General features: G+C 52.0%; 1 protein-coding gene across 2 annotated transcripts; it reads left to right on the top strand.

Annotated features, from left to right (window-relative positions):
• The first annotated feature begins 952 nt into the window (after positions 1–952).
• SLC25A29 (solute carrier family 25 member 29) lies at positions 953–19382 on the top strand. Of its 2 annotated transcripts, XM_012803466.2 has the most exons (4): positions 953–1237; positions 10999–11042; positions 17215–17298; positions 17514–19382. In XM_012803466.2, the coding sequence occupies exons 1-4, from the start codon at positions 1204–1206 to the stop codon at positions 18270–18272; spliced, it is 921 nt and encodes a 306-aa protein (XP_012658920.1). In that variant the 5' UTR covers positions 953–1203; the 3' UTR covers positions 18273–19382. The 2 variants fall into 2 exon arrangements, with proteins under 2 accessions (XP_012658920.1, XP_012658921.1); XM_012803467.2 differs by lacking the exons at positions 953–1237; positions 10999–11042 and adding an exon at positions 14508–15111.
• Positions 19383–21507: the final 2125 nt, after the last annotated feature.

The raw sequence follows: 21507 nt of genomic DNA, 5'->3' as shown, positions 1-21507 counted from the left end.
GGACCGGCCGATCCACCCTGAGGGCCCCTCTCAGAGTCACGCGCGGCCCGATGTCCGCCCTCTCTGGTCACACCGCGCCTAGTCCCCGCAGATGCGTGCGGCCGGATCTGGCGGGCTCTGTCCCGCAGCTCTCGCCCTAGACCTGGAACCTCCCTGGATCCACAACCTTCAGCGACTCCGCAGTCCAAGGGAAGGTGCGGTTTCCCGAAGGTCTGGCCACGCCCTGCGCCCCCCTTTTGGTTTCAAAGTTCCCTCACCCCTAAATCCAGCCTCTGGCCCCGCCGGAAGCGCCCAGGCATTCTCGGACCCTCAGAACCCTGCGTAGTTAGCCAGGAAATCGGAAGCCCCTGAGGCCACCCCCAGGTGGGCGCACAGGCGAGACAGACGAAGGTTCCTTGAGGGGGCCGTTTGCCGCCGGAGGAATTTCACAACTAGTCATGTCCGAGACTGCTGAACGTGTAGGGTCCAGGCGGTTCCCGTCGGTTATCGCGGCAGTCACTGTCCCCATTATACAGGCGAAGACCCTGAGTTTCTGCGGCAGAGTCGGGATCCGAACCTAGGTCTAAGGCTACCGGGCCCAGTCCGGAGCGAGCGGCGCCCTGCATAGTGCACTCCGGGAGGCTTCCGGGCGCGTGCAGGCAGTAATCAGGTCTCTAGCTACCAGCCCGAACCTGCCCCACCACACCGTACTCCCTCTCCCGCCGGGGCCGCGCGGGCGGGCGCACCAAGCACACTCTTTGTCTGCCGCGCCTCTGCGTCCCCCCGACACCGCCCGCTACGTCCGCCCCGCCCCTGCCGCCCGGGCACGCCCAGCCAATGGGGCGCGGCGGTTGCGCGCAAAGACCGGGGTGTTGTCTGTGCCTAGCCAACCCATTGGCTTCGCTCTCTGTCCCCGCCGGTGCTGAGCCGGTCCGGTCGGAGGGGCGGGGCACTCAGCCCGAGGTGAGGGACCGCCGGCGGCCAGCAGGCTCACGGCCCGGAGGACTAGCGAGCCAGCTAGTGAGCGACGAGCGCGGGACGAGGAGTCGTGTGCTGAGTGGCAGTCTCCCTAACCCAGGCCACCCCGGGCTCTGCGCCACAAGGCGGCGGTCAGGCCGAGTCCCAGCGCTGCAAGCCCGGGGGTTCCCGACGTTTTCCAGGCCCGCGAGGGGCCAGAGGAAGAAAAGGACGACGAGGGAGGGTGGCCTCGCTGGGGACCCAGCAATGGCGCTCGACTTCCTGGCTGGATGCGCTGGGGGTAAGGAGGAAGACGGGTTCTGTCTAGGCTCTAGATCTCAGGGGGCCTGAGCGAGGCGTCTGGGATGGGTGGCCAGCCCAGCGCACCTGCTCTCGGCCCACCGGCTCACCCTCTGGCTGAGGTCTGTAAAATGGAGATAACAATGCTCTTGCCTCTTCCGGCTTTGGTGGGCGTAAATTGCCTTCAGACCCGGGGGGAGGGGGGAGCCTAGCACACTGTCCATCGGGGTAGGTGTCTTTGTAGCCCTTTGGGACACGTGCGGGCAGGAGGTTTGGTGCCCCGGATCAGCACTGTGGCTTTCGGAGTCAGAGACTGCCTGAAGGATGCCTCGCTGTCTCCTGCGCCCTCCTCGCCCGAGACCAGCCGACGCCCGGAGGAGGGCTCATCTCCTCCCCTCCCCCATCTCCATCCACACCCCACGCGGAGCAAGATCCCTTCCTCTGGCCGTAAAATGTGGAGCTGTTTACACCCGGTCCTCTGCAGCCATCTGGGTGGGGTTGGGGCAATTCGGGCGAACCCTTGGCAGGCTGCTTGGGGGGCACTGTTTGGTCAGACTGCGGCGCCTAGTCACGCTTTGGCTTGGCACCTCCTCCCCACAGTTCTGTGAGTGGCTGGCATCCCCACGGGCGGTAGGGGCGAGCTGATGTAAGGCACCTTCACCAAGGCCAGGCCCCGGCCCCGGGAGGGCCTGGGTGGGTGTGCAGACCAGGCTCTGTGACCCGATCGTGGGCGCTGGACCCCGCACTTCCCTGTTTGGCATTTAGTTTCTTTTCTTTTGTTTTGAGGGTTGATTTATTCAACAGGTATTAATTGGGATACTAGGTCTAAGTCTTCAGGATTCAGGGATGAGTTGACGTGGCGGGCCCAGCCTGCGGGCGGAGAGCGCTGGCTGGTTAGCCTAGGGTCCTGTCCAGCCCAGCTCTAACGTCGGCGGCTTCTGCTTCTCGAGCACCTGTCCTTGTTCTCCACTCTTCACCTGTTCAGGTTTAGCTGTAAGAAAGCCTCAGCTACCGGCCAGCGGTGAGAGCACTGGAAGAGAGTGACTAGCAGTGGCCTCAAGCATTTAAACCTGTGAAGTCGGAGCTTCCCTCCTCCGAGGCTGATTGAGAAGGGAATGTGTCCAGGGAAGTGATGTGATTTAAAAACGTCCCAGCCTGTTGCTCAATCAGGCCTCTGGAAGCTGCAGGAGAGGGAGAAAACCCAGAGTTTGCTGCAGAGCGGTGGGGGAATTTCTCTCTAAAGCTGGGTGACGGAGGAGGCTGGAGGGGGCGTGGCCTCTGCAAATTTCTCTCTCGCGGTCCTCACCCCTCCTCTCTGCTAGATGGACAGGCACCTCGGGTCCCCAGACCCTCTTCCCAGACCCAGCTAGTGGGGGTAGGAGGCCGTCCGCGGGTCAATGCCTCTTTCCAACCTCCTGGGGAACGTGGATTTTTTTCTTCCCAGAAGTTAGTGCCAGTGTTCCAAGGACACTGGGGCTTGGGGGAGGAATACTCCTAACGCCAGGCCTGCATAGAGACTTCACCTGGTTGGTTCCCAGACACGTGGGCTGTCTTTCCTCTGAACTCTGGCTCACCAAGACACCCCTACCTGAAAAGCCTTTCTGTTCATCCTCATGGGCTCCCCTGGGGAAGGTCGCGTTTATGCCCCTAGCTGCGGACCTGGCCTGGGGCCAGCACCCTACTGAGCTGGCTGCTATGCAGTGCTTAGGCATAAACTACTCCCCAGGCCTTGCTCCTCCTGCAAGCCCCAACAAACGGTGCCTGCCTGCCTCCCAGGCTCTGTAAGGGTAGGCCTGAATAAAGATAAAAGCACCATGGGCAGCGCCTGTGGCTCAGAGGAGTAGGGCGGTGGCCCCATATACCAGAGGTGGTGGGTTCAAACCTGGCCCCGGCCAGAAACTACAAAAAAAAAAAAAAAAAAAGATAGAGGCACCTGGGACCTACACCAGGTCTCATCTGACCAAGGAGAGACTGAAACCTAGACCTAGGCCCTGGGAGGTAGAGGAATTTTGTATTCTTCCAACAGAGTGAGGAGCTACAGTAGTCATCCCTATCTCCCAGGCTCCAGGATGCTGGAGAGACAGTGATCTTCTGATTGTGTCCCAAGCTCCGCCCCCTAGCATGGACTGGTTGGTGTGGACGGCCCATCTAGAGGGCCTCTTAACCCCTAGGACCTAGCTGCCATAGTTTCCTGCCTGGTTCCTTCTTGTTTGGGCCCCTCCCAGCCTGGAGGCTTAGGGTGTGTTGATGGTAGTGCTTCTAGATGGGTTTTGATTTAGATTCCTGAGAAGGAGATGGACCATCGCCCAGACTAGTCTAGTGTGGGTCAGGTGTACAACCTTCTCTTGGAAGGTGGGGCAGACATTTTGATTGCCAACATCCCTGCAGCCCTGCAAGGTGGAAGGGTTGGAATGCCTCCCTCAACTCATGGACCCAGCTGTGGGCATAGACAGGAAGAGGCACAGAGAAAAGTTTAACTGGGGCCAGCCCCTGTGTGGGGAGGATGGAGCTGCTATTCCGTTGCCTCATTCCACTACCTCTGTTGCCCAGGTACCAGGGACAGTGGTTCCCCTCCAGCATGAAGGATCATAGGGCAGGACTTGTCCCTGAGAGTCCAGCTTATGTAAGGCAGTGGCTTGTGAGTTGGGAGACAGGGTCTGATTCTGTCTGTATCAGTTAGGCCTCAGTGTCTTCTCAGGGAGAGGTGAGGCAGGGTTTCCTGGCTCTCAAGGTGACTGAGGTTTAAGAAGGCTTTGCGGGCCTGGAGGTTCCATGTGGGCAGGCCCTGTAGCCTACTCTGTTCCTATGGGTTGGGCATCTTCTAGCTGAGGGGGCTGAAGCCCCTCAAGGAGCACAGAAAAAGTGGAAGAAAGTGAGAATGTGGTTCGTTGCCCATAGCACAGTGGTTATGGCACCAGCCACATACACTGGGGGTGGTGGGTTCGAACCTGGCCAGGGCCAGCTAATCAACTGCAACAAAAAAAAGGTGGGTGTTGTGGCAGGCACCTGTAATCCCAGCTACTTGGAAGGCTGAGACAAGAGAATTGCTTAAGCCTAAGAGTTGGAGGTTGCTGTGAGCTGTGATGCCATGGCACTGTACTGAGGGTGACATAGTGAGATGGTCCCCCCCCAAAAAGGAAAAGAAAGTGAGAACGTGAGTCTTGGAGTCTTTGACTGGGGCCTCCCAAGAGAAGCATGTGGGGCAAGGAGCTTTTCTCCTCTTCTGAAAGTTGGTGCTGGCGCCTGGGCAAGTCTAAGGCCAGAGGCATCACCCACAGGAAGGGATCCCCACAATTATACCTGGCTGCAGGGCACATGGGATTCAAGAGGGAGGCCCAGCTGGAGGGAGAAAGAAGGCCAGGCAGCACACCCTGGGCAAGCGTCAGGTTTCTAAAACCCAAGAAATCCACATACAGCCTAAGAAAAGAGGTTCTAGAATTAGGATTTTCTTCTTCTTCTTCTTTTTTTTTTTTTTTTGAAACAGAGTCTCCCTTTGTTACCCTCAGAAGAGTGCTCTGGCATCATAGCTCACAGCAACCTCAAACTCTTGAGTAGCTGGGACTACAGGCACCTGCCACAATGCCCAGCTATTTTTAGAGATGGTGTCTTGCTCTTCCTCAGCCTAGTCCTGAATCTGTGAGCTCAGCTCAGGCAATTGACCTGCCTTGGCCTCCCAGAGTGCTGGGATTACAGGCATGAGATACTGTGCCCAGCTAGAACTAGGATTTTCGAATTTAGAAAATTCAAAACAGTCTTGGCACCTGTGACACAATGGTTACGGCGCCAACCACATTCACTGAGGCTGGTGGGTTTGAACCTGGCCCCCGCCAGCTAAACAACAATGACAATTGCAACAAAAAAATAGCCGGGCATTGTGGCAAACGCTAGCCTGTACTCCTAACTACTTGGGAGGCTGAGGCAAGAGAATCGCTCAAGCTCAAGAGTTTGAGTTTCAGTTTGAGCTGTGACACCATGGCACTCTACCGAGGGCATAGTGAGACTCCGTCTCCAAAAAAAAAGAAAGGAAAGAAAAAGAAAATTCAAAACATAAAGTAAAAAAAGAAGATGCCTCTCAAAGGGAAGAAACAGAGTGCGTCCCAGAGACCAAAAAACAGATGGAAGTCATGAAGAGAAAGATAGGCTCAGTGGATGTCTTCTCATCCACCTGTGAATGTTAGGAGTTCTGAAAGGAGGAGGGGAAGCACGTCTGAAAACGATGAATATGATGAATATTTAACAGTGGAAATTTTCTTTGATCAACAGAGGATGTGAGTCTGCAGAGTGAAGGGGTTAGTAGGGGTGTTGCAGGCAGGGTTACTTTAAAGAAAAAGGCACACCCTTGGCACCTCCTGGTGACATTCCTGAAATCCAGATAAAATCTCAGAGGCTGGCTCGGCGCCTGTGGCTCAAGCGGCTTAGGCACCAGCCACATACACCTAAGGTGGCAGGTTTGAATCCCCAGCCCGGGCCTGCCAAACAATAATGGCTGCAACCAAAAAATGGCCAGGCATTGTGACGGGCGCCTGTAGTCCCAGCTGCTTGGGAGGCTGAGGCAGGAGACTCGCTTGAGCCCAGGAGTTGGAGGTTGCTGTGATCTGTGATGCCATGGCACTCTACCCAGGGGGATAGCTTGAGGCTCCGTCTCAAAAAAAAAAAAAATCTCAGAGGCTGGCGTACACCCACAGGTCAGTAGTTAAGGCACCGGCCACATACACTGGGGGCTGACAGGTTCGAACCTGGCCCAGGCCTGGCCCAGTAGCAATGACAACTACAACAAAAAAATAGCCAGGTGTTGTGCGGCGCCTGTGGCTCAGTGAGTAGGGCCCTGGCCCCATATACTGAGGGTGGTGGTTTCAAACCCAGCCCTGGCCAAACTGCAACAAAAAAAATAGCCTGGCATTGTGGCAGGTGCCTGTAGTCCCAACTACTTGGGAGGCTGAGGCAAGAGAAACACCTAAGCCCAAGAGCTAGAGGTTGCTGTGAGCTGTGATGCTACGGCACTCTACTGAGGGTGATAAAAGTGAGACTCTGTCTCTTAAAAAAAAAAATAGCTGGGTGTTATGGTGGGCACCTGTAGTCCCAGCTACTTGGAATGCTGAGGCAAGGGAATCGCTTAAGCCCAAGCGTTTGAGGTTGCTGTGAGCTGTGATGCCACGGCTTTCAACCAATGGCGACATAGTGAAATTTTGTCTCCAAAAGAAAAAAAAGAAAAAGAAAACTCAGAAGCTTCCTAACAGAATAAATAAGTTATTGACAAGGGAGAATTAAAAACACTGGCAGCAGATTTCTCATCTGCAGCATTGGAAGCCAGAAAACTCCAGTAGACTTTTCCTGGCCTAGCCCAGGGATCTTCACCAAAGCATTAATGTTGTTCCCTTACAATATTAAGAAATGTATTTTGGCCAGGAGGGGTGGCTCACGCCTGTAATACAAGCACTTGGGAGGCAGAGGTGGGTAGATTGCCTGAGCTCACAGGTTTGAGACCAGCCTGAGCCAAATTGAGACCTTGTCTCTAAAAATAGCTGGGTGTTGTGGTGGGTACCTATAGTACCAGCTACTCGAGAGGCTCAGGCAAGAGAATCACTTAAGCCCAGAAGTTTGAGGTTGCTGTGAGCTGTGATGCTACGGCACTCTACCAAGGGTGACAAAGACTCTGTCTCAAAAAAAGAAAAGAAGTATTTTGCAGATAAGGAAGAATTTAGAGGATATTTTCCCATGTGTTACATCTAAGGGAAATAAGAAAGCTCCAACAAAATAAATAATCAGAGACCCCAAAATGAGAGGAGAGGAAATAGTTGTCAACGCTGAATCTTATAAAGTTCATAGGCAAATGTCAGTGGAAGGTGGGAAGAATGGCAACTTTGGGGGGTGAGGTGGGGCAGAAGGGCAGGGAGTCATCAGGGCTGGTTGTTGGGGCTGGCTGGTGCTTACCCAATTTCTTTATAATGAAGTGTTAGAAACAAGAAGTAGGCTCGGTGCCTGTGGCTCAAGTGGCTAAGGTGCCAGCCACATACACCCAAGGTGATGGATTTGAATCCAGCCTGGGCCCGCCAAACTACAATGATGGCTGCAACCAAAAAATCGCCAGGCGTTATGGCAGGCGCCTGTGGTCCCAGCTACTCAGGAGGCTGAGGCGGGAGACTCGCTTGAGCCCAGGAGTTGGAGGTTGCTGTGAGTTGTGATGTCACAGCACTCTACCCAGGGGGACAGCTGGAGGCTCCTGTCTCAAAAAAAAAAAAAAAAAAACAAAGAAGTAACCCTTTGCTGAACACAAATTTAACAATCAGAAAAGGGGACAAAAATAATTTGCCCAAACTATCAAAAATGTGAGGAAAAGTAGTAGTATAAATCATTCACATAGAATAAGATGGCATAATGTCAGACCCCTCAGTTATTTTAGCAAAATTTGAGACTGCTTCAGACTGGGTTAGAAAACAAAACCTTGGCGGAGTGTGGTAGCTCATTCCTGTAATCCTAGTACTATGGGAGGCCAAGGTGATTGGGTTGCTTGAGCTCAAGAGTTTAAGATCTGTTTGAGCAAGAGTGAGACCCCATCTTTACTAAAAATAGGAAAATTTAGCCAGGCATTATGGCTGGCACCTGCAGGCGCAGCTACTTTGGAGGCTGAGGCAGGAGGATCATTTGAACCCAGGACTTTGATGTTGCTGTGAGCTAGGCTAATGCCATGGCACTCTAGCTTGGGTGACAGAGACTGTGTCTCAAAAAATAAATAAACAGCAAAAGAAAACAAAATATTATAAAAAGTTCAAAATTAAGAGATGGACAAAACTATATGGTGGAAAATAAGAAAAAGAAAAAAAAGATGAGCCAGGCACAGTGGCTCATGCCTGTAATCCCAGCACTCTGGAAGGCCAAGGCAGGTGGATTGGCTGAACTCACAAGTTTGAGACCAGCCTGAGCCAAAGTGAGACCTCATCTCTAAAAACAGCTGGGCATTGCAGCAGTGGGCACCTGTAGTCCAAGCTACTCAGGAGGCTGAGGCAAGAGGATCCCCTGAGCCCAAGAGTTAGAGGTTGCTATGAGCTATGAGGCTATGGCACTCTACCGAGGGCAACAAAGTGAGTCTATGTCTCAAAAAAAAAAAAAAAAAAAGATTTGGATAAAACTATAACAGGCATATATAACTAGAAAGAAAGCAGGGATCAACAAAGTTTTTTTTTTTTTTGAGACAGAGCCTCAAGCTGTTGCCCTGGGTAGAGTGCTCTGGCATCACAGCTCACAGCAACCTCCAACTCCTGGGCTTAAGCAATTCTCTTGCCTCAGCCTCCCAAGTATTTTTGTTGTAGTTATCATTGTTTTCACAGGCCCAGGCTGGATTCAAACCTGCCAACTCTGATGTATGTGGCTGGCACCTTAGCTGCTTGAGCCACTGGCACCAAGCCGGGGATCAGCAAAGTTAATATCAAAGTGGATTTTGAGGTCCAATGCATTAAACAGGATGAATAGGACATAAGGATTAGAAGTATAATTTGTTTTTTTTGTTTTTTTTTTGAGACAGGAGGCTCAAGCCCTGGGTAGAGTGCCGTGGCATCTCAGCTCACAGCAACCTCCAACTCCTGGGCTCAAGCGAGTCTCCTGCCTCCGCCTCCCAAGTAGCTGGGACCACAGGCGCCCACCACAACGCCCGGCTACTTTTTGGTTGCAGCCGTCATTGTGGTTTGGCAGGCCCGGGCTGGATTTGAACCCGCCACCTTAGGTGTATGTGGCTGGCGCCTGTGGCTCAAGTGGCTAAGGCACCAGCCACATACACCCAAGGTGGCGGATTCGAATCCAGCCCGGGCCTGCCAAAAACAACAATGACGGCTGCAACCAAAAAATAGCCGGGCGTTGTGGCAGGCCCAGCTACTTGGGAAGTGGAGGCAGGAGACTCGCTTGAGCCCAGGAGTTGGAGGTTGCTGTGAGCTGTGATGCCATGGCATTCTACCCAGGGGACCAGCTTGAGGCTCTGTCTCAACAAAAAAGAAAAAGAAGAAGAAGAAGATGCATGGTAACTCCCATTAATCTTTAGGTATACACTAACATGATACGTGAGTCTAGCATGGAAGAAGGGAGGTGAGTGGTTGAGGAGGAAGGTGCCGGGGCCAGAAGGTCTAGGTTTAAATCCTTGCTCCAACTATTTCTAGCTGTGTGACATGAGCATATTACTTCTCTGTGCCTTGCTTTGCTTATCTGTAAACTGGGTAAAGAGTCCTTTACCAGGTCCATAAATGGAAGAGTTAGCATGTATATAAAACTAAGAACAGTAACCAGCAGGTTGTACTGTTACTGTTTGTTACTCAACAGATGTGTGCTGTTTTTATTATATAGAAACACCACTAGCAATTAGAGGAGAACTCTAACAGAAGTACTTGTGAAACTCCAGGGAGGGAAGTCTGGGAGTCAGTGTTAGTTATTTGACCTCACTGAGTCTCCGTTTTCTCCTTCCATGAAATGAATAATAAGCCTGCTGTACTCCAGACATGTTTATACCCTACACAGCATGCAGGACTCTGAGAAGTGTTTGTAAGCCATTTTTTGGAGGGTGGGTAAGCTCTGTCCTTTGATGGGTCTGGATTTAGGGCAGGGCCTGCATGAATGTGAAGTCACAAGATGTCTCCCTGGCTCCTATACGGGGAGGTGGTAGTGAGGGAAAAGGGAGCAGAGTGGAGGTGTCAGCTAATGCATCAGTACCTGGCCATTATCCCATTTAAATCTCCATGGTTGGCTCGGCGCCTATAGCTCAGTGGCTAGAGCACCAGCCACATACACCGTAGCTGGTGCGTTCGAGTCCAGCCCAGGCCTGCCAGATATGACAACTACAGCCAAAAAGCCGGTGTTGTGGTGGGTACTTGCAGTCACTTAGGAGGCTGAGGCAAGAGAATCGCTTAAGCCCAAGAGTTGGAGGTTGCTGTGAGCTGTGATGCCATGGCACTTTACCAAGGGTGACATGGTGAAACTCTGTCTCAAAACAAAAATCTCCATGTCGGGCAGCACCTGTGGCTCAAAGGAGTAGGACCCTGGCCCCATATGCCGGAGGCCGCGGGCTCAAACCCAGCTTCAAACCTAGCCCTGGCCAAAAACTGCACCCCCCCCCCAAAAAAAAACACCAAAAACAAAACTTCATGTCTCCTGGAGGAGGGAGCAGAGTTACTGGGGGCTCACCTGGCTGATAAGTGGCAGAGGGAAAATTCATGTTTGGGTGAGGGTATGACCACTAAAGTCCAATATTTCTGGAGCCTCCTGCCTCTACTAGAAGGTGTTTGAAGCAACTTGACATCCCAGAAATAGTGTGTGCAACCCCCTAGGGCAGGTGTCCTCAAACTACAGCCCGCAGGCCACATGCAGTCTGCTGAGGACATTTATCTGGCCCTCGAGGTGTTTTTGCCACCGCTGCCTGTCCCGCTTAGCAGCTGACTCGTCCCGGGGCCCGCAGTCTGGCCCTCCAAACAGTCTGAGGGACAGTGAACTGCCCCCGTTTAAAACGTTTGAGGACCCCTGCCCTAGGGGATAACTTGTGGTCAGAAATCAGCAGCAGCTAAGGGATAGGACACCAGCTTTAAGTAGGACAGTTGCTGGCTTGACCTTGGGATGTCCCTCATACACACACATCACTGGATGTGAGGATTACAGAAGCTCATTGGATGTGCCTGGTGCCCAGCAGGTGCTTGCCTAATCCTCCTTTCCCAAACCCCATCCTACCCCAGCACCCTACACTGCAGGTTTCTAAGGCATAGGGTTACATATTCCCCTTTCCTCTTCCAGGTGTGGCAGGAGTGCTTGTGGGACACCCGTTTGACACTGTCAAGGTGAGTCTGTCCTCACTATTTTCTTCTCAACCCTTGGGAGAGATCATAGGGTTAGAGGTGGCTAGAGGCCCCTTTCAAGTTACAACATCAGGAAGACATTCAAAGTCTTTCCTTGGGTTTCAGAATAAAGGTAGAAGGAGAGTTCTAGCAGCTCAAGCAGGCAGCTGCCTTTTCACAGGACCAAACTGAACCTTCCTCCTGTATGTGTCCTTATATCTCCCAGCTAGGGGTGAATCATGTTTGGTTCATGGCCAACTCCATGCTTGGAATTGGCTGGCTGAGACCAGGGAGTTTAGGGCACATTTCCTCCCACGCAGAGCAAGGACACCCACACTGTTCTGATGCAGAACTTCCCCAGATGGCTTTTTTGACAAAAGAAGAGTTCAGAGAAAAAATACAGAAAAACAGAAAAATCCAAACTTGTCAATATTTCCCATTAACATGATCTTCAGAGAGGGGTGACTATCACTGTTAAGAAAACTGAGCAGTTGTTTCCCAAGTGCCGATGTGCACCTGTGAGGTTTCCATGGCCAGAGTCTTAAGGAAGGGCCCTGGAGGGTAGGCCACACCCTGGGACCTCAGGCCCTGGGCCAGGGACTCTGTCAGCCATGGTAAATTAGAGTTCCAGGTCTCAGATGCTACAGAATGCAAACCAAGGAAATCCATGTCCTCTGGTTGGAAATTCCCAAGTAAGTTCTTGCTTAGGGTTTTATGTTGTTAAACTAGCCAACTCAGGACCCTTCCATACTGTTTCCCTGAGCAGGCAAGAGGCCAGACCTGTACTTACTATAAACACTGAACTTGGCACCTTTTCCTGGTGGAGGGAGGACAAAGCCAAAGGCTGGATCTGAAGTAGACTTTCTGCCTCTTTTTTTCAGTGAGCCCAGGTGTTTGTTGGCAAAGAAAACTTGTTATTTGGGGTCTGGCAGGTGTAGGTCCCTCTGCCAACTGGTTTGACAGATGACCTTGGGCCAGTCACTGTATCTCTGGGCTCACATGTTCTCATCTGCAAAAAGAGGGGTTGGGAGAGGTTTTCATGATTCCTGATGGTGCCCAGTGTTCAACAGTATAATTTGTGTTGAGTGAAATGCTAGTTCTACATGCAGATTTGGGGAGGAGGCTGAAGGGCCAGGTTTTCTTGGCAGGCAGTGACCCCTGAGTTCCCTATGCAGGCCTGCGGAGAGTAATGCCCTGGCAGAGCCTGTCCATGTAGCCTGCCCTCTATGCCCACACTCTGTTCAGACAGGTCGCCCCTGACACCTACCCACAGGCTGGAGTAGCCCAGGACAGCCTGGCAATCTCCATGTTACACTGTGTTTTTATCTCTGGTCACGTGCTATGAATGCCTCTTGCAGCTGTCTCCAGCCAAGAAGTGCTCAGATTCCCTTCTTATGCCTGGCTTCTTGGAGGCCAGGTTTCTCTGAATTATGAACTGGCCAGGCCTAGCCAGACTTTCTGTAGGCTCCCTGTTGGACCCTCACGCAGTCCCGGTCAGGTGGAGAGCACTTTTTCCCTTTGTCCTGGTGCCTCCATGTCCATGTGAACTGCTGAGCATTTGACTAGAACCTTTACAGATATTCAGGTGCAGGAACCTCACCTCACCTCACTGGCTTTTGTCTCCCAGTCCCTACTTTGCTGGCATCTGGGGGGAGTAGTCTTTGAGAAGATCAGTTTGTGACTTTTTTTTTTTTTTTTTTGGCCGCTCTGGCCCACCATCATCACATCTGGGCAAACCTGCCTTTAAAGCCAAGCTGTTTGTTACGAAAGGGGAGAAAACTTGCCCCTGGTAATCAACTCTTTGCCCTTCCAGTTCCAGGTGCTGCTTGTCATGAGTGCCTTCCCTTCCACTGCCTTCCCATGCAGCAATATTACCGATGGCCTTGCAGCTCTTACTGGTTTCCATTACAGAAGTTAAACATTCTCATTAAAAGAAAATTGGGAAATGTAGGGAGGAGAAAAAGCCAATTTTTTCCTTCTCCTAAATAAATCCGTGTTTATAGTTTGCACATTGCCCTCAGAATCCTACCTTTCCTTACCTAGCTACTCCCCAGGCCATGTGATTTTTTTTTTTTTTAGACAGATACTCTGTTGCCCAGCTACACTGCTGTAGCAGGGTCAGCCTAGCTCACAGCAATAAGCCAGGCCCCTGGGTTCAAAGGATCCTACTGCCTCAGCCTCCTGATAAACTGAGACTACAGGCACCTGCCACCATGCCTGATTTGTTTTTCTGTATTTAGTAGAGATGAGGTCTTGCTCTTGCTCAGGCTGGTCTTGAACTCCTGAGCTCAAGCAATCCACCTGCCTCGGCCTTCCAGAGTGCTAGGATTACAGGCATGAGCCACCATGCCCAGCCTGCCCTGTAATTTTTTATTTTTATTTTTTTGGAGACAGAGTCTTACTATGTTGCCCTTGGTAGAGTGTGTGGTGTCACAGCTCACAGCAACCTCCAACTTTTGGGTTTAAGCAATTCTCTTGCTTCAGCCTCCCAAGTAGCTGGGACTATAGACACCCACCACAATGCCTGGCTATTGTTTTGTTGTTGTTGTTGTAGTTGTAATTGTTGTTTTAGCAGGTCCAAACCTGCCAACCCCAGTGTATGTGGCCGGTGCCCTAACCACTGAACTATGGGCACTGTGCTTGCCCTGTAATATTTTAAAAAGATGTTTTAATCATCAGGTATATTCACATTTTGGGGGTCTATTACAAAAATGATGTAGGTTGTAAAAAAAATTTTAGCCATAACAGAGATATATAAAGTAAAAGGAAAATATCCAGTTTTTCATAGGTCTTTTCCCCAACCCTTATAAATGACTTCTGCTGATAAACAGAAATGTGCACAGACCACCTATGTATATTTTTTGCTATTGGCGAAAGTGGGATTGATTTTCTTGTTTTGTTGTTTGCTTATTTTTTTTGAGACACAGTGTTGCCCTGTCACCCAAGCCTTGAGTGCAGTGAGTGGAGTCATCATAGCTCACTGCAGCCTCAAACTCCTGAGCTCAAGGAACCCTCCCACCTCAGTCTCCCAAGTGACTGCAGGCATGTGCCACAATGCCTGATTCTGCTATAGTTGTTTTTATTTTATTTTATTTATTTTATTTTTTTTAGAGACAAGAGTCTCATTTTGTTGCCCTCAGTAGAGTGATGTGGTGTCACAGCTCACAGCAACCTCCAGCTCTTGGGCTTAGGTGATTCTCTTGCTTCAGCTTCCTGGGCAGCTGGGACTACAGGCGCCTGCCATAATGCCTGGCTATTCTTTTGTTGTAGTTTGGCTAGGGCCAGGTTTGAACCTGCCACTCTTGGTATATGGGGCCGGCGCCCTACCCACTAAGCCACAGGCACCACCCCATAGTTGTTTTTTTTGTAGAGACAGAATTTCACTTTATTGCCCTTGGTAGAGTGCGGTGGCATCACAGCTTACAGCAACCTCCAACTCCTGGGCTTAGGTGATTCTCTTGCCTCAGCCTCCCAAGTAGATGGGACTACAGGTATAGTTGTTTTTAAATTTGTTTTTAGTTGACATTTAACACATGTAGAAAAGCACAGACAGACATCCTTGGTGTAAAGTCTGTACATCACCAGAAACACACCCTTGGGAGCCACCACCCAAGAGAAGCAGCACAAGGCCACCCCCCTAGAAGTCCCCCCCTAGCAGCTCTTCCCTCCCCTCTCTCAGGGCTTTTACTGTCCAACAGCCTGAACTTCTAACACCATGGGTCCCTTTTGCCTGGCTTAAACTTAATTGACCCTGGAATATATCAGGGGGCCACCTGAGTCTATGCCAGTCTATGCTATCCTGCTTAACTGGACACAACAGTCAGGGACAAGTTGCTTTCATTTAGAAGGGTGAGCTTTCATCTTGACCAGCCAAGAAGTGGTGGCCAGCCATCCCAGGGCAGGGGAGGGGCAGGGTTGGGGGGCTGGCCTCCGGGGCTCCGTGCCTGGATGTGATGTTGAAATTTTGTGTTGCTTTAACTGCCTTTACTTTCTGAGCTAGGGGCTGTCTCCATCAGTAGCAAAAGTGTAACTTTGTTGTAGATGAGCGTAAGCCTCACCCTGGAGAGCGCTAGTAAGTACAGACCAGGTGAACCTCTTCTCCATCCCTCCTTGCTGAACCAGACCCTGGGCCTGGACCCCACCTCACTACACACCTGCCCCCAACCCCAGTGTTCCCTTTGTGACTGGCAAGGGACAGGGAGGGCATGAGACGAGTATGGGCCCAGCATAGGTCTCAGGGTGGGGGCTTGAGGGGCTGGTCAAGAAAAATCAGACCCCTCTGAATCAGGGGTCTTCATATTGAGGGTATCCCAGCCCTGTGGGGAGCTGGGAGCCTCTTGGGCTTGTGTGCAGATGACCACTTCCCTGGGAGCCTCTATTTCCATCAATCTCCAATGAAGATCCTGTCACCCCCCCCAAATATTAGGAACCTCAGCTCTAGATACCGCAAAACTTGGGCCATTGGGCCACAGTTGACTCCCCAGACCTTGTTCCCCAAAGGTCAGAAACAAAGTGGGGAGAGGCCTCTGCCCATTTTGGTGGAAGAAGCAGAGTTGCCCTGAGTCAGTGGGGCCTGGGCATTCAATACTGTCTGTGACCTGCATAGACTTACAGATACTGCCCAAGTGGCACTGAAAATCTAAAAAGAAGGGACAGCTCTACCTCACGTTAGTTCTGCAAACACAGTGCTCTTAGTGCCAGTTTTGGGAATGCAGGAGGAACAGAAATGTCCTGCCAGAGACCCCAGAACATTGAAGGCAAAGTTTAAAAACCTCACATCACAAAAACTTAACCTGAGCCAGAGCTCATGATGTTAATATGTTGTTGAAGTTCAGCAAGCAGTTTTGCTTTTCTCTGAAGTCAGCCTACTCCCCAGCAAGAGGGGTTCTGTGGGTGAATCATTGCAGGGTGCACTGGCTGCCCACTGCAGTGGCTATCAGCTGCTGAGGTCCTTAGGAGCAGGGATGCTACTTACTTTTTTTGGTAACAAAACATTTTTTAAGTTCATTCACCAATGGAAGATCCATCTATTTTGGTGGAGAGAACTAGAAAAGGTTCCAGAATTCAGGCTGAAGTCGGCTACTCCCCTACGAGGACTTTCCCCTTCTAGCATTTCCACTCCACACTCAGCCTGACCAACCCAGCAGCACAGGTCCCTGGAGAAGCCAGCCTTGGCTACATTGTAAAACACTCTGAGCCTTAGTCTTCCCATCTTGGAAATGGAGGCAACACACCCATCCACTGTGACCTGTGATGCTGATCCCTAGAGATAATGACTGTGGAACCCTCCCCACTCCCTTGCTGCTGGGCACAGAGGGCACTCATTTGTCACCTTGGCTGTATTATGGTCTTCCCTGAGTCAGATCTGGGGAGCCAGCTCCTGAGGTGACCTGACCTACTTTACTGCCACCCCGTGACATGGATTCCACGTTTAGGAAATGTCCTTCCCAGTCTGCTCTGTGGAGGCTGCCTATCAGGAGCAGAGATAAGCTCTCAGGCAACAAAGAGCCCTTTGATACATAAGAGGTTCTGGGCTACTGGGCTCTGAGGCAGCTGAGCCTGACCAGTGTCCTGGCCCCAGAGCCACTGACATGGGCCCCTACTAGGCTGTCAGCTATTCTCTTGTTACTCTATTAAGTCGTAGCCATTGTTTTTCTAAAAGGCAACTGGCAGAAACCAGGGAAGAGCTCCATGGAGCCAAGGCTTATTGCTTTTAATACCTGTTGCCTCAATGCCAGCCCCTGACAAGGACAGTTATATGGTGGATATTAGGTCAGGAACTACTGTGGAATCGGCTGTGGTTTGAGACATAGTCATTCAGCAGGATGACAAGTGTCAATCCTGTATGATGGATTGGTCTCGGGAGGTAGTTCATGTCTACCGTCAGTACATGGTGCAGCCAAGAGGCTTAACCTTTACCTGTCTGAGACCTTGGGGACCCCCCGCCTTATCTCTAGCTGGCTGTCCTTGTAGCTGTCTGCCCACATAAACCCTTCCCTGAGGAGACAGTAACACCTGGCCATGCCCCACCCTGGAATTCCAAACCACTGAAAGCCTCATGCATCCTGCCTTGGGCCTCCTCAAGAGACCCTCAGGGCAATTCTGAGTGCCAACCAGGGGAGCTGGGTGCCCTGGCCCTGGCCTGCCCACTTTTCATGGAGCACTCTCCTTCCAGGTGCGGCTTCAGGTGCAGAGCATGGACAAGCCTCAGTACCGAGGCACTCTGCACTGCTTCCAGTCCATCATCAAGCAGGAGAGCGTAAGTGGCCTGGGTGCACTTGGTGTGGAGGGGTGGGGAACAGCCCACTCCAGGTCAGAGAGCTAGAAAAGAAGATATCAGGACATGGGTCCTGATAAAATTCTGCTTGGTCCTCATGAGCATCTGGAGTGGGCTATGACTGCTGCCACCTGCAATGAGGGCTTGGGATGTGGGTTGGGCACTTTGGTGGCCCTGACACACCTCTGTTCCCACAGGTGCTGGGCCTGTATAAGGGCCTGGGCTCGCCTCTCATGGGGCTCACCTTCATCAATGCACTCGTGTTCGGTGTGCAGGGCAACACCCTGCGGGCCCTGGGCCACGACTCCCCATTGAACCAGTTCCTGGCAGGTGCAGCTGCAGGTGCCATCCAGTGCGTCATCTGCTGTCCGATGGAACTGGCCAAGACGCGGCTGCAACTGCAGGATGCGGGCCCAGCGCGCGCCTACCGGGGCTCCCTGGACTGCCTGGTGCAGACCTACCAGCGCGAGGGCCTGCGTGGAGTCAACCGGGGCATGGTGGCCACGCTGCTGCGCGAAACGCCTAGCTTTGGCGTCTATTTCCTAGCCTATGATGTGCTGACGCGCTCGCTGGGCTGCGAGCCAGGTGACCGCCTGCTGGTACCCAAGCTGCTGCTGGCAGGTGGCACGGCGGGCATTGCATCCTGGCTCTCCACCTACCCTGTGGATGTGGTTAAGTCGCGGCTGCAGGCTGACGGGCTACGAGGCGCCCCGTGCTACCGCGGCATAGTTGACTGCATGCGCCAGAGCTACCAGGCAGAAGGCTGGCGCGTCTTTACGCGGGGGCTGGCGTCCACGCTACTGCGTGCCTTCCCGGTCAACGCTGCCACCTTTGCCACCGTCACCGTGGTGCTCACATATGCGCGGGGCGAAGAGGCCCGGCCTGAGGGCGAGGCTATGCCTGCCACTGCGGCTGCCCCTTCAGGGCCCACCCTGGCCCAGCCCTCTAGCCTGTGATCACCACCCTGCTTCCCCTGGGGGCCACTTTTCAGAAACTTGTCATAGGCTAATAGCTCAGCTCAAATGCAGTGGGCCTGGGTTGAATTTTGCTCATCAGCTGGGTGACCTTGACAACGAATTTCACTCCACTGGCCTCAGTGCCCTCTCATGTATGAAATGGGGACCCTGATGCCCCCATCATATAGTCTGGAAGGTCAGAGATGATGAATCTTACGCTGAGCCTAGCACCGTGCATGGCCCAGTCAGCACTATGCCTGGAAATGTTACTTGGGATACCTCTGCCAGCCCTGGCATCCTGGCTACCACCTCTGTGCGCCTGTCCTGCAAGCTGGCTCCCATGGGTCTGTGATGAGCCACCAGTGGCTGTCCAGGGGCCTGCTGACTCTTGTACCCTCCACCTGGCTGAGCTCCAGGGAGACTTCTTGGCCACCTCCCTGATCTCTGTTAGGGACAGAGGGCAGCTTGGAGTGCCTTCTGGTGTCACAGAACTGGTTGCTCTGCTGGTGCACCATAGCTTTTCCATGTGCACTACTACATGTGGTATGGCCAGCTGCTGGTCCTATTGGAGGGTAGACCAGGAAGCCATTGGGTCTGCTGGGGCCCCTGGGCTGGGAGGGGAGTGTGCACAGGCCAGTGGAGGGAGGTCTTTGCAGTTAAATTGTGATACAGCTGTGGCAAGGGGACATCCTTTCACCTTCTGGCCTCTGGCTGTCCATCTGGAAAATGGTCAGGACATGGGCTGCCTTATGGCTGCCTGGGTCTCTGGCCCATCCCTGCTAGTCAGAGATCCCAAGGTGCATGCAGAGGGTCCCACAGAGAGCAGCATGGGCTAGTCCTTCCCTGGGCTTGCACAGCACAGGCCACAAGCCAAAGGTCAGTTCTCCCATTCCCCAGTAAATGATGTCTCCTAAGCAGTCTCTTCAGTGCCTGGGGTCCCTGTGTGGGCACAGAGGGCCTGATTGTGGACACAGAGCTGACCATTTGGGGCAGAAGAGGGTTCCAGGCTCTGCATCCTGGGGAAGTGGGCCCATATCCCGAGAGGCAGGCTATGCCCAGTGTGGACAGGACTCAGCTCTGTGCAGCATGGTATTATTGTACAGAAACCACCAAGGGAATAAAGTATTTGTGTTTTTTTCTTAAGTGTTGAGGCTTCCTTTGTGTGTGTTGTGGAGGAAGGGGTTTCATCCCCCGCCCTTACCTTGGGGTTGAAAGGGCCAGGGTGGTGATCTGTGTGCCTTTGGATGCTAAGGGCAGCCCTGGCTGTGGAACCCAGGGCAGGTTTTGTATGCATTTGAGTGTCTCGGTTTCCCTATCTACAAGCTAAGCTAAGGAAGGCCTGAGAATGAAGATGTCGAGCTCATTCACATGCTGGGTATAGTCTCAGCCATTCAGCAAGTGCTGCCCATCCCAGCAATGGGAGGCTGGTCGTGAGGGGGCCAGGATGGGGCAGGGCCTGAAACTGCCTAGTGGAGGAGGGATGGTCTGAGTGGAGTGTCTGTGACAGCCACCCAGGCAGCCTATGCATAACTGGACCTAACCCAGCCTGAGAGGTCAGAGAGCGCTTCCTGGAGGTTTGGAGGGGCCCACACTGCCCATCTCACCAGCAATTTTGCTCTGCCTCCCCTCACTCCCATCTGGAGAGCTGATCATTAAACATGATCAACAATTCTGGGAGGCAGGGAGCAGAGGATTTTTTTTTTGTAGAGACAGTCTCACTTTATTGCCCTCAGTAGAGCGCTGTGGTGTCACACAGCTCACAGCAACCTCCAACTCCTGGGCTTAGGCGATTTTCTTGCCTCAGCCTCCTGCGTAGCTGGGACTATAGGCGCCCACTACAACGCCTAGCTTTTTTTTTAATTGCAGTTTGGCTGGGGCCAGGTTTGAACCTGCCACCCTTGGTATATAGGGCTGGCACCCTACCCACTGAACCACAGGCACCACCCAGAGCAGAGGATTTTAAAAATACATTTATTTTATATTTCATTTTCTCCCTAATTTATATGAATTTGGAATAATTAATATATGAAAGTGGTAAATACGTAAGTAGAACCTAGGCTGTGCAGTGAGGAGGAAAACCCCACCTGCTCCCAAGCCAGCTGACCAGCCCTGATACCTCCCAGGCAAGCCCTAGCACGAGAGGACTTCAATGCCCCCAGAAAACAGCCCAGGTACTGGCTGTTCTGTTCTTCACTTGACAATTATATTGGAGATTGTATTTGTTTCCTAGGATTGCTGTAACAAAATACCACAAATTATGTGGTTAAAACAATAGAAATTTATTTTCTCCAAGTCTTGTAGGACCAAATCCAGGTGTAGGTGGCATTCGTATGAGGACACCAGTCATATTGGGTTTAGGGCCCACCCTACTGCACTAGGACCTCATCCTAACTAAAAACATCTACAAAGATCCAGTTTTGAAGTAAGGTCAAATTCACAGTTACCTGGGCGCAGGATTTCCACATATCTTTTGGGGGAACACAATTCAACCCACACAGGGATCTTTCTTTATATTAGTGTGTTTGACTTGTCTAAGTTCTTGTTAATAGTTGTATAGCATTTCATTGGATGAATGTTACTTGATTTACTTTTCCAGTTAGGTTGGGAGATGATTGAGCAGAGTCAGCAGAAAAGCAGCAGGTAGTGGGACACAGGGAAGAGTGAGGTTGTAGCTGAGAGAGCAGGCCTGGAGGTAGGAGGAGTGGAAGGAGGGCAGCTGGCTCTCTGTAGGGGCCTAAAGGACAGCAAGGGACAGAGGTTGAAGGGGGCCATCAGGCCAGGCCATGTTGCAGCTCCTTCTAAGTGCCAACTTCACATCTACCCTGACCTTCTTTTAGATTAGAATCTTAATTTGTTCAGGGCTACAGTATGCACAAATAAAAATACTCACCTTCCCAGGCTTTCTTGCAGCTAGAGTCTAAATGTGTCTCGGATTTGGTCAGCAACATAAAAGCAAAAGTTAGGGGCCAGGGCTTCTGAGGAAGCTTGGTAAAACAGGTGAATGCACCTGTGGCACTCTTGACCTCTGATCCCTGACCTTGCTCTGAGAAGGGACAGAAAGCCTGGAGGTGTAGTGGGAGAAACTGTAGCTTTGGTGGGCCAGTGAGCCAACATGACCTATCAGGCTGGTCACTTTCTCCCCCCTTACTTAATGCACTATTCCTTGGCTTTTCTCATTTGCATCCAAATGCACCACAAGCTGCTATGCAACACTGGGAGTTTATTCTGTCCTCTC

This window comes from Otolemur garnettii, unplaced genomic scaffold (assembly GCF_000181295.1).
Source record: "Otolemur garnettii isolate 467f Iridium unplaced genomic scaffold, OtoGar3 scaffold00020, whole genome shotgun sequence".
Classification (NCBI taxonomy): Eukaryota; Metazoa; Chordata; class Mammalia; order Primates; family Galagidae; genus Otolemur; species Otolemur garnettii.
The sequence above is the reverse complement of the archived record's forward strand: the minus strand, read 5'-3'. Positions and strand labels throughout refer to the sequence as shown.

Bases quoted from the DNA above. Each gene is read 5' to 3' on its own strand.
- SLC25A29 (XM_012803466.2), top strand. From the start codon at position 1,204: ATGGCGCTCGACTTCCTGGCTGGATGCGCTGGGG. The intron at 11,043-17,214 runs GTGAGTCTGTCC...CTCTCCTTCCAG, and splicing joins ACCCGTTTGACACTGTCAAG to GTGCGGCTTCAGGTGCAGAG. The intron at 17,299-17,513 runs GTAAGTGGCCTG...CTGTTCCCACAG, and splicing joins CCATCATCAAGCAGGAGAGC to GTGCTGGGCCTGTATAAGGG.